General features: G+C 39.7%; 1 protein-coding gene across 1 annotated transcript in view; it reads right to left on the bottom strand.

Moving 5' to 3' along the window:
• Positions 1–3,405: 3,405 nt before the first annotated feature.
• Positions 3,406–13,348, bottom strand: part of LOC122671114 (U2 small nuclear ribonucleoprotein B''-like) — a 31,825-nt gene continuing 21,882 nt past the window's right edge. The window contains exon 5 of the mRNA XM_043868210.1: positions 3,406–3,820. Coding sequence (XP_043724145.1) covers positions 3,542–3,820 — 279 coding nt within the window. The 3' untranslated portion in view covers positions 3,406–3,541. The remainder of the gene's footprint in view (positions 3,821–13,348) is intronic.

The raw sequence follows: 13,348 nt of genomic DNA, 5'->3' as shown, positions 1-13,348 counted from the left end.
CCTTTTCTTTTATTTTTTTCCTGAATTACGCGGTTAATGTAGTAATGGTGTCCACGTTGGTTAAGTCGCACGTGTGAAATGCTAAAGCATGTGGGGGTAGGGTAAACGGTTGTTCTGTAATTTCAACGGAGGTGCCAACCGTCTCTCTACCGTTGGACACGTGTACAAACGCATGTTTCCGACACAATAATAACTGTCACGTCACAGCTGGTAGTGCGGAGTGCGAACATTGTGGGTTAATTATATGATCCACACTACGTGCAGGCATAGGTTTTTTTGTCCAAACTTACTTACGTCAGCAAATCAGATGGACCCGGTTCAGGATTAAACCGAGCTTCACCCGGCTGATTTCGACCGGTTCTTAAATTGAATGGCATGTTGCGAACAGCCGCATCGGATATGAGATTAGTCTCCATCGATTTCAATTCGAATTGGATCAAACTTGATGTAGAATCAATTTGAATCTTAGAAATTAGAATCGAGAATAAGAAAGCAAATATTTTTTAAATGAATTTCTATTATTTTACTAATTAAATGAAGAAAATAAAAATGATCAAAAAATAAGATCAAAGTGCATTCATGGTTGATTCTAAGATAGATAATTGGTTTCAGTGTTAATCGGAATTGGGATCTACCAATATCGATTAAGTTTAGACGAATATGTCAACACGAAGAAAGAAACCAAACAAAATATCACACACAACAAGAAGAAGAATTTAACATGATTTGTACAAATGCCTAGTAGCAAATAGTGAAGCATTATACTTAATGAAGCATAGTGATGCCTAGAAGGACCATTATTTAAATATTAGCCATATCAATTAACCTTCCATATTTCTTCTATTTCGCACTCTATAAAATAGGTAAAAAACATGACTCTACTATGTTGTTTTCAGTTTCTCCTCTCGTGCTACCAGTGTGGGAAAAATCTCCCACGCTACTCAATCATTATGCAAGAAACGGTTTCACAAACATGAGAACCCGTATGATCAAGGAGCTGAGAGAGTGTCAGTGTAGATTCTACATGGTCAAGATGTGAAAGGACTCAATGTGGGGATCTTTTTCCATAAATAAATATAGTGAATTATAATACTCTCAAGTATCACTTGATTATTAAAAGATTTCTACAATATTGCAAATGATTTCCATGACTTAGTGTGGGGATCTCTCCATAAATAAATATAGTGAATTATAATACTCTCAAGTATCACTTGATCATTAAAAGATTTCTACAATATTGCATATGATTTCCATGACCCATTATTTCATGTTTGTTTTACACCACTTAATTACAGAGTGTAATTTTGAAAGTGGTTTATAACATTTGTTTGGCTTTGTGCTTTGAACATCATAACCTTTGCTGAAAGTTGAAACCCATTCTGTCTTCACAATACTATTCTATATGTTTTTTGGGAGGGGGGAGGCTGTGTGGTTCTTGCACTAGCATGGGCCAATGAGAGTGCACACGAAGGTATTCAACAAGGGTGGGATTTTTCATTCACGAGGATGGGGTGATCATTTTGCGCTTCCTATGTCTAGGGCGCCACGTAACCAGAGAGGCTTTTTTTCCACATGTTTTTTCCAGTCTTTTACTAGATATACCCTCATCTAAAATCTTCATGCATGAGATAATCGATCACCCCCACCCTGCCATGAAAGGGATTAAGATACAATTAGAATCTATTGAAGCAGTAGAACAGCCACAAAGAAATAGTATAACCATAATTAGTAAGTAAAAACCACAATAAGCTATTGTCAATGTATAGTACAAGTTTGTCAAAAATGTGCCATCTTAGCCCGTGATCGGTCACGGTCGGTCTCCATTGTCACCTTAGAGAGAGTTCTTTGAACAAGGCATAAAGGAGTACACCAATGAGGAGCAATGTAACGGTTCCATACATGAGGGACAAAGAGGTCATTTCATATAAAGAGAGAAGGTGCTAAGGGCAACCTTTTCTTTTAAATTAATCACCACAATCATGTCATTCCAAACTACTATTATTATTAATCTGTTACTGTCAGAGCTCTAGGTCCATAGAGTTAGTTATATAAGATCTACCAGTACAACGGTTTTGGGGCCCAATATATGGCAATGTTTCCCATGACAAAAAGGATAAGGAACTGCTTTTGTTTACTGGGTTCCTCCTTTATACACCAAAAAGCTTCATTTTCCAACTACTTATATAAACAACTGGTTAAGACCTTGAGCCACATACGGTATCAAAAGAAAGAAAGATAAAAGGTAAACAAAAGAAAAAAAAGTCGACCTTGAGGCTTGAACTATGTAGTTATATACTTTCATATCTAATCATGCAATCTTTAGCTTAAAGCTTTGTTCCACTTTGTTCCTTGTGAAATACTCTCAGATACATAGGGTGTATGGGGAACAAGAGGCTTTAATTCCTCCCACAACCACCTCAACAACCTCCACAACTTATAACAAAATATTTGTTAATGCAAGGGTACCTACTTCTGATACTTTATGGATTATTGGATCCACTACACACAAGAGAGATATCCCTGAAACCCCCCCCCCCCCCAACACCCCCAATCCAAATAAAATTACAAAAGAAATAATTTAAGTTCTGAAGCATATATCTTCTTCTATCACATGATGCAGTTATATGATGTTAGTATTGCACATCCAGGAAGTAATAGCCACAATCATGACCCTTCTTTTTGAAGCATCATTTGTTGATCTGTTTACTAGTTTTCTTTTACATTACCTGACTCAGTTATTCAGATTGTTCCACATATTGTCTTTAAAGATGCAGTTTAAATGGTCATACACAGTTCATTGATTTCAACCACCAGATCAATCTTTTGCAAGGATGAGAACCAAAGATCACTATAGGGCTTAAATGTTTCCTTTGTAAGAGCAACATACAGAGTTAAAACCCTGCCCTTTCAGTAATCAGTACCTCCCTGCAGTTGATACAAGACAGAAGCTTTTATCCTAAAAGCATCAAAGACCAATATAAGTATAAACATGCAATGGTAAAAGGCCAATAATCAACAGAACATTTAACCAGAAAGCTTGTATATTTTCTCCATCAGATCTTAGTAAGCTTCTCAGCTGCAGACAGAAAGCATTGTTGGGCGTCGTTCCTATTGAACCCTAGGCCAAGAACATGAGGGCCATGGATCAAATATTGCAGCTGTAAAGATAAATCAGGTATCTGGTCACACTCCATCATTACCAATGCAGTGGGAAGTCTGGATAAACCCAATAACCATGAGGCCCTTGACTATCCACAAGAATTTCGACCAGAGTGGAGAGATATATTTATAGCAAAGACATACGTGAGTCCATCCCTTGCCTAGTCCAGATAACCCGTGAAGCAATGGCAATGCATGTTGTGCATGTCCGCTATAATTTTTCAAATTTAATATGAAACAAAAAATCAAAGAACAAAAAGCCATTTTTCTAATTTTAATTGTGCTGAAGATTCATATGGTTACAGACTTACAGTGTGCATATGGCTCCCATAGCCATCACATTTCTCATAAAATTTAGGACACCTACCACTAAAAGATGTAATTATTTCTTGGCATAATTGATGGCCATAGGGTTCTGGGGAGTAATCTTGAAGCCCTGAAGGGCCTGCATGGCAATCGACGACTGCACATCATCTTCAAACTCTACAAAAGCAATACCAGGCTTCGCTTCAATCATTCGTACTTCCTTAAAACCTGGGTATTGTTGGAACAACATTTGCAGCATCACACTCGTAGTCTCATGGGGTAAATTCTGAATGAAAAGTATATTGTTGGGGGCCGTAGCTGCATCCTGAGCACCTGGCTTTCCTGGGAAAGAAGCCTGTGCATCACAAGTACAAACAATTAAAATAAGGAGCAAAAGAAAAAAGAGAGGACTCGTAAGAAGCAGACCTCACAAAATTTCCATATTGTTCAAATAAATTGGACATTTGAACGCATAGAAAAGTCACCATGTGGTCCCAAAGGTTGGAATACCAGCATGGTAGTACAGGAAAATGGGAGACCCCCCCACCCCCACACACACACTCAGAAGTCACACTTAAGCGCAGTTGAATCACCATAGATATCAGTTCACTTTCTGCCATGTGCGGATATAGAGAATCCTGCCACAATCTCTCTGCGGTGGAGGTGTCAAAAAACTTAGTTCCAAATAAGAACTCTCATTATCCAATGAGGACGGAGCATTTCTTGATGAAAAATCAGTGGCTCAGTTATGCTTTACAAAGCATTGAATCAGCTTTGGGTGTTTCGAGGCATAAGAAATTGATTTTATACGTCACTTTTATTTAAGTTTCATTTGAGATGGTCAAAAGTTCTTTGTTTTGCATTATCATGGTGTTGTTTGATAGCTTATTAGGTTGCCTAATGATGTAGTTCAAGATAACAAGAGGAGCAGCAGCAAACCAGGCCATCAAACTGGACCAAGAATGGACTAATATGTGTTATTTTGAGTGTCCACTGGGTTGCATGGGCCATGGGCTTTAGTTTTGGGTTTACATTTGTAAAGCCCAAATATTAGGGATTTAAGTCCTATACGGGACTGAGTAGTTATTTTCTATTTCTTAGTCATTAAAAATATTAGGTTTCCATGTTTGAGTTTCTATTTTCAGTTCTAGAAAGTAGACTTTCCATTTTATGTAATGGCAATATTAGAGTCTTAGTTTTTTATTTGTAATGTTTCTAGAAGAGATCTTAGCATAGGAGTAGTTTATATTTTCGAAGTTTCCAATCTTGTAATGGTTGCTTTAAAATTTTATAAAGATAATGTCTGGACAAAGGCAACGATTTGAGTTATAAAAAAAAATGGATTTATGCCGTAACTGTGAGAAGCAGATCTGTGGGATGCAGTGGGAGACTAGGTTGGAGTTAGGTGGGAGGCCTGCTCTGCAGTTCAAGTGGGAGACTTGAACATATCTTTTTTCCTATTTCTTTTCTTCTATGTTTTATTTAATTTCCTGCAGTATTTCAATCTCTATTCAGTTCTGATAATTTTATTACTGATGAGGACATTATACCATCCGAGCGAGGATTCCACGTTTACCAGAGGACATCATAGATCTCAGCCATCCACTGCTTCTCTGTGCATTGATGACGAGTTCCACGGCTACTGTATTGCTAGAGCACAGCCTGTGGACCCCGCTTGCAGCAGCTTTTATCATTAGCTAGCGTTCCTGTTTTCTATTTATTTATTATTTTTATTTCTATTTCAGTTTCTAGTTATTAGGTATTTCTGTTTATTGGTTATGTGAGGATAGGCTTTTCTGTTCTTTTTTTTAATGATTGTAACCATTTCTTCCCCCATCCCACGAGTTAGCCTTCTGTAACCAACCACCCCAGCCCACGGTTTGGCTTGTTTCCTTTTTTAGTGCATTTTTGGCAAAGCTGTAAAAATAGAATGAAATTAAATGAAGACTTGAATTTCTCTCTCTCTCTCTCTCAACTTCTGCTCTCTTTCTTCTTCTTCTTGAATTCTGCCCTCTCTTTCTTCTTCTTCTTCTCCTCTACTTCTTCTGTCTCTGTTCTCCGTTCCCCCTTTTCCCCACGAGTTTTGTCCCCTCCGCTTTATTTTGTGGTTTTCTTCTTCCCCACCCCCATGGTACTGCTCTCCTGTTCTTTTAATTTTCCTCTGTACAGTGAAGTTAATGGACAGAATTATAACTTTATGGAAGTAGTTCACTAACTGCAGCTCCAAACTCTGAGTGGTATTTATTTCTCCTACCCTGCTCTTTAATTCTCCTTTCACCTATTGTATGTTATAGTTTCTTTATGTTGAATGTGTTGCTGTCTTAACATGGATGTTGGCTGTTACTTTTACTTATGCTTAGTCCTATATTTTTAGGATTCTTGAAAGCTCCTGCATGTTAATATTTGACCAAGTGTTACCTGAACTCTGACCTCTATAGCATCTAATTGAATATTGCTTAGTTGAATGCATGTAGCCTATGATTTCTATTGTTCATTGCTCATTGTTATTGCTGTCCCCCTGATGTATGGGCATCATGTATGTTGCTGCCCTCCTTAACTAGACAGTCTTAGGAGTGTCTGGTACCTACCTTAGATTAGGATTGTTGCCCTTGTAGGAAAACTTAGCCTCTAGGTTTTATCCTACATCAATTAAACTGTTAGTGCCTGTGACAGGGTTGTTTATCAGCATCATACATTGATGTCCAGTCCTTGATTTCAGAATATATGACCATTAGTTTACATTTATACTCTGATATGCTGTTCACCCCCTTCCCTAGCTCCTTTGAACCAAATCTGGTCTTCATCTGAGCATGGAACTAGGTCTCAGCAAGATCTCGGTTTTTTGAAGGTCCGAACGTGACAGCATACGAAATAAAGAATCAGAATTGACTCGACTGAGATCTCAGTTCGACTGAAACCAGACCAAACCCAGGAATAAAAGGGGCCTCATCTCGACTGAGACCAGTCGAGATTTCAATAGGTCTCTGTCATCTTGGTGGTTTCGTAGACTTGTTCATCCTCCGGATGCGAGCGCAGTGCTCTCTCTCTCTCTTAACATAGTATCAGAGCTATAGGCACTGTTACAGCTCTCTTTGGTTATCTTCTTCACTTTTCTTAAACCTAATATTGGAGATTGAAGTGTTCGTGGGAGATTGAAGGTTTGCGGTTTCTTCTATTTTTCGTTTGAAGGGATGCAGCACCCTATGCTGTGTTTTGGAACTGTTTAGAGACTTGTTCATGTTCTAAATTAAGAACTAGGTCTCTCTTTGTGTTTGTGGAAGTGTTTGATGGATTGAAGATTGCATTGGAAGCTGAAGAATAAAATCGGCAGCACTTGCTAGGGTTTTGAGATCGATTTTTCAGGGTGGAAAATTGTTTTTTTTTTTTTTTCCCACAAACTTTTGAGATCGATTTTTTTGGACTCTCTTTGCTTGATTGGATTTTTTGGAGTAAGCTGGCCATTTTCAGACATTACTTGGCAGCAGACTTTTGCATGGATCACCTTCTCTTGGAATTGATTTTTTATCAGGGTTTTGAGGTTCGAATTTTCCAGAATTTTTTATCTCCTAATTTTTGCATCTTTACTCCATCGAGTTGACTGCGCATAATGGTTGATAATTTGAAGTCTATGATGACCGAAGTTTTCTCTTCCTCCTCCAATCGTATTACTGAAAAGAAATTGGAGTGGATCACCAACTTTCAACAATGGAAGAAAATTGTTAAGTTGGTTTTGACTGGACATGATCAGCAGGATCACTTGTTTAAGATTAAACCTGATGATGACCCGTTATGGGATACTATTGATGCTAGAATCTTGGGACAAATGCTGAATTCTATGGAGAATCAAATTGTTGATTTGATGACACACATTGATATGGTTAAGGAGTTGTGATCGAAAAGGCCATCCTTTGACCTAATGTTTTGCTGATTTTAAGAGGATGTATGAGAAGCTTAATTCCCTACTTCCTATTACTTCTAATGTGGAACAAATGCAAAGTTAGAGGGAGCCGTTTGATGTCATGGGATTTTTGGGAGGACTTGGGATGGAGTTTGATTAAGTCCGTTCCCAAATTCTTGGTGGTGACAAGGTAGCCAAATTGTCTAAAACATTTTCCAGGGTTCTACGTGTTTCTCGTGAGAATACTACTGTTGTTGATACATCGGCTTTGGCCTCTTTTAAACACAACCGTGGGCCCAATAGTGGGGCTGGTAATAGTGGTGGTGGTCGTGGAAGTGGGGATGGTTCTAGTAAACCACCCACTTTGGGTACTCAGGATGCTTCTGATAGTTCGAGTTCAGTGAAGACTTGTCACCATTGTGGTTGCCCAGGACCTATGCAACGCTTTTGTTGGAAACTTCATGGCAAACCATCTACGCAGCAGTTTGCCAATTCTGCTACTCCTACTGAGTCTATTGTTTCTACATCTCCATAGCTTGAGGATAAGACCGTGAAGATGTCTGATGAGGAGTATGAGTCTATTGTTTCTACATCTCCATAGCTTGAGGATAAGACCGTGAAGATGTCTGATGAGGAGTATGCTCGTTTTACCCAATTCCAGATTTCTCAATCAGCCCAACCTCCAATCACCACCTTTGTTCAGATAGGTAATGCCACTGCATGTCTTTCGACTGCTGCCTCTCGGCCCTGGATCATTCATTCAGGGGCTTCAGATCATATGACTGGAGTCTCAGGTATATTTTCCTCCTTCCAAACATCATCATCTAGTGTTACTTTAGTTGATGGTTCCTTAGCTAAAGTGACTGGTTCTGGCATTGTTCATGTTACACCTTTGTCTTTATCTTCAGTTTTATATTTACCTGACTTTCCTTTTAATCTTTAATCTGTTAATCGGTTTACTAAACCCTATAACTGTTCTGTAACCTTTTTTTCGGACTCGTGTATTTCAAAATCTTACTACGAAGAAGATGATTGGTACAGGTTGTGAGTCAGGGGGCTTTATATACTTGAGGACACTTCATTTATGGTGTGTTCCAATGTGGTGTCACCCCACCAGATTCATTGTCGTTTGGGTCATCCTTCATTGGAGAGTTTGAAGCTGCTCAATCCACATTTTCGGTAACTTTCTAGTTTGAATTGTGAGTCCTATCAGTTTGGGAAACTTCACCGTGTGAGTTACCCTCCTAGAGTTAATAAATGGTCTGACCAACCTTTTTCTTTAGTTCATTCAAATGAATGGGGTCCTTGTTCTGTCATGTCCAAGCGTCCCAATGAGAGTCTCCCTTTGGGAACAACTAAGTTCACCCAACGAAGAAAGTGTCTTTATCTTGAAGCTCCATTCAGTAATATCCCGCCCGCGTCCTTCCATTTTTCCAATTAGGGAAAGGAGTGTTTAAGGGTTCTTCCATCAATGGTTTGGCTTTGAAAAGCGCTTGAAGATAAAGACCTAAGCTCTGAGCGCCGGTCATTCAACTAACTTGGTATAAAGCTTATACTCAATACACATATCGAACTCAGCCAAGAAGTCTTGCCACCTTGCTTGCTTAGGGTTGAGCTTCTTCTGTGTTTGGAAATAGCTAATAGCTAAATTATCCGTTCGAACAACGAATTTTGACCCGAGCTGATTGTGCCTCCATGTTTTCGTTATTTTGTTACCTTTGCTGATGAGTATTCCAGGGTTACCTGGCTTTATTTAATGAAAAATCGTTCGGAATTATTTTCCATCTTTTGTGCAATTGTGAATGAAATACATAATCAGTTTCAGACTCCTTTGTGTATTCTTCATAGTGATAATCCTAAGGAGTATTGTTTTGCCCCTTCTGCTGATTTTATGGTTCAACGTGGTATTATTCATCAATCCTCTTGTGTTGACATCCCACAACAAAATGGTGTAGCCGAGAGGAATAATGGACATTTAATGGAAGTCACTCGGTCTCTTTTATTTGAGATGAAAGTAGCTAAACCTTTTTGGGCAGATGTGGTTTTAACTATGTATAACCTCATTAACCGCATACCTTCCTCTATTTTACGTGGTGGTATTCCCTTTTCTTTGTTATTTCCTTCTATGCCATTGTTTGTTTTACCACCACGGGTGTTTGGCAATGTTTGCTTTATTCGTGATCATCGTATTGGTGTTTCAAAGTTGGAACCTAAAGCTCTTAAGTTTATGCTTGTTGGTTATTCCCGCACTCAAAGGGCAATTATTGTTATTCCTTTTTGTTATAGAAATACTTTGTTACTGATGATGTTTCCTTCTTTGAATACACCCTATATGATAGTTCCTCTTTTACTGTGTCTGAGTTGGATGATGATCTTCCCGTTTTTATTGTTCCGTCTATTGTTAACCCTGTTCCGCACGCTACCTCATCACCAACACCACCTCCTATTGTGTTTCAACGTCACCAATGGACAGTATGAACTCCCCACCATTTCGGCTGCCTCTGCTCCATCTACTTCTTCGCCAGCTGATCCTACAATAGGTATTTCTTCTCCCTTGTAACCTTCTTCTGATCTTGATGTTCCTATTGCTCTTCGTAAAGGTGTTCGGAGTTGTACCCACCCCATTTCTAACTTTGTGTCCTATGCTGGTTTGTCTTCCAACTTCCATTCATGTTTGCATACTGCTGAAAATCATCCTATTCCCAAGTCTGTTGCAGAGGCATTATCTCATCTTGGTTGGAGGGCCGATATGAATGAGGAATTGTTGCCGTTGGAAGAAAATCAGACTTGGGATCTTGTTCCCTTGCCCTTAGATAAATCTGCTATTGGTCGTTGTTGGGTGTATGTGGTGAAAATAAACCCTGATGGGTCCTTGGCTAGTTTGAAGGCCCGTCTTGGGGCAAAGGTATATGGTGTAGATTACTTGGATACTTTTTCTCCTGTGGCGAAGCTTACTTTTGTTCGTATTTTGATTTCCCTTGCTGCTAAGTATCATTGGTCGTTGTACCAGTTAGATGTTAAGAATGCTTTCTTACATGGAGATCTTAATGAGAAGGTTTATATGGAGCAACCTCCTAGGTTTGTTGCTCAGGGGGAGTCTGATTTGGTGTGCAAGTTGAAGAAGTCACTATATGGGCTGAAACATTCCCATCGGGCTTGGGTCGGCAGATTCACTGAACTTGTGTTAGAGTTTGGCCGACACGGTGTGCTAGTGATCATTATGTGTTTTTCTGCTGGTCTGGTGCAAGAAAAATATTCCTTGTGGTTTATGTAGATGATATAGTTATTACAGGAGATGATGTTTCTGGCATTGAAAGTTTGAAGGTACATTTGCAGCAAAAGTTTCAGACCAAGGATCTAGGAAAATTGAAGTATTTCCTGGGTGTGGAAGTAGCTTAGTCAAAGAAAGGAAATTTGCTTTCACAGCAAAAATATGTTCTTGATCTTCTCTCAGAAACAAGGATGTTGGGTTCTAAACCTCTAGATACTCCCATGGATCCTAATTTGAAACTTACTATTGATGATGGTGATGTCTTGTCTAATCCTGAGAAGTATCGAAGGCTAGTTGGGAAGTTAAATTATTTGACAATGACTCAGCCTGATATTGCTTTTCCTGTTAGTGTGGTGAGTCAGTTTTTATCTGCTCCTCGGACATCTCATTGGGAGGCTATTGTGCATATCTTGCATTACCTCAAAAAGGCTCCTGGATGTGAACTTCTCTATTGTGATCATGCCCATGGGTGGATAGAGGGTTTTTCGAATGCTGATTGAGCAAGATCTGCGATTGATAAGAGGTCTACTATGGGTTATTGTGTGTTTGTTGGAGGGAACTTGGTGTCCTGGAAGAGCAAGAAACAGATAGTAGTTGCTCGTTCCAGTGTGGAGTCAGAGCATAGGACTATGGCACATGCTACCTGTGAGTTAATGTGGGTAAAACAGTTATTGGCTGAGCTTGGCTTTGTTGTTGATTCTCCGATGAAATTGTGGTGTGACAATCAAGTTATGGTCCATATTGCTTCAAATCCAGGGTTTCATGAAAGAACGAAACACATCAAGGTTGACAATCATTTTGTTTGAGAAAAGCTGCAACAAGGGCTGGTTTCTCCTTGTCATGTTCGTACAGGAGAGCAACTTGCAGATGTGTTTACAAAATCTTTGGGGAATGCAAGAGTGGATTATATTTGTAACAAGCTAGGGATGATTAACATCTATGCTCCAGCTTGAGGGGGAGTGCTACCAAGACATGTGAGGAGGCTAGTTTAGTCATGCTATGTAATTTGTCTTTTATTTTATTTCCCTCTTATGCCCTTATTGATTCTATATATTGAGGTTTAGTGGGAGATTACACACATAGTGTAACTCCCGAGCTGCACATCAGTTCTCTCGATTTTCCCTTCTCTTCTTTTTCTTTTTCTCTCATTACTAACATCACTCATACACACTAGGCGGAACCGATTGGGTCACAAACGACTGGAGCAGCTAGTGTATGTGCACTATAATATGAGACTTAATGATGAAGCACATATGTGAAGAAATGGACAACAATGATAAAGAACCAATCGAGCTTGCAAACATTTTCTAGGAGGACTCAAATGATGAAGAAGATCCCCTATACCAGTGGGTGAGGGATCGAGGTGAACCAGAATTGGATCAGGCTAGGGGTAGGCCCGACCCCACCATAGTTCGATAGGTACTAATGTGGATGAATATATGTCTGAAGAGGGGTGTGTGCATTCAGAGTCGCCTCAACCTTTTGAGACTCAGGCTGGCCAAGTTGATGAGGAGGAACACGAATCAGATGGGTCGCCATCTGATGATGGTGGTGGTGGTGGAGGTGGTGATGATGATGGTGATGGTGGTTATTATGATGATCGTCATGAGGGGATGCGCAAGCAATACCAATACGAGCTGGAGACGAAGACGGAGCCGGAGCCGATGCGTTTCATAGGCGAGACTCAATTTACTCATGCCACACAGGATCAGGACCATGGTGCCCCTGCACGTTCCGATAGTACGTACACGAGACGCCAGCGTTGCACATAGTCACAAGCCCAGGTTGAGGACAAGGAGTTGCGGTCGATGGACGTGAGTATGAAGAGCATGCTTGAAAGTTTCAGAAGCATGAGGATATTGGTGAGTGTGAGCCGTGGCGTGCATCTCAGACTCGGTATGACTATGATTATGGCTAAGAGAGCACTGATTTCGAATATAGTGGCTATGCTAGGGTTGGTCAGTTTGGGCAGCCACACTTTGGCTTTCCATCATCAGTACCCTCTGCATCTGAGTTTGACAATGGAGATAATCGGAGCATTGGGTCAGGTTTTGTGGACGACATATTCACAATCCCAACTGAGCTATACATGCCGCTAGTAGTTCGACAGCCACCATCCAATAGCAATGGATCGAGTTCATCGCAACCGCGTTTTAGAGATCCATACCCTAAGATAGGCTACCTTCTGTTTGTTGATGACTCCACTTTTTTGTATTGTGTGGATGAGTACATGCGATTCATCAACAACACTATGACATGGGAAGCCTATGTGTCACAGATAGAGGCTTAACTTGCTTCGGCAGAGTCATGCGAGGTCTCAAGGTTCTGATCTAGCACGGCACTCATTTGTGTGATAGAGGTGATATAAAATTGATGTATTTTACATTTTTACATTCTTAATACTTATTTAAGTTGTTTTAAATTAATTGTATGCTTTCTACTACTAAATTATGTGTAGAATAGGGCCTATTAGAGACCGTGTACATCATAGCCTACCAACATAGGGTCTGAAGTCAAACTCCTATTTGAACTTTGATTTTTTCAAAATCTGATAGTGTCATTGTGTTTAAAAGGCCCAAAATAGGTTGCATACCAAGTTTCATGACCTAACTAGGTCAAAAACCCACAAAAACCAAGCACCAATTTCAACCCCAAAAAAAATGCAACTACTCGCCGAGATCTTGGCCCAACACGGTTTTCTACCTGGCCAAAAC

Source organism: Telopea speciosissima, chromosome 8 (genome assembly GCF_018873765.1).
Source record: "Telopea speciosissima isolate NSW1024214 ecotype Mountain lineage chromosome 8, Tspe_v1, whole genome shotgun sequence".
NCBI classification, from domain to species: domain Eukaryota; kingdom Viridiplantae; phylum Streptophyta; class Magnoliopsida; order Proteales; family Proteaceae; genus Telopea; species Telopea speciosissima.
Note: the sequence above shows the minus strand (reverse complement) of the source record. Positions and strands in the feature narration are given on the sequence as shown.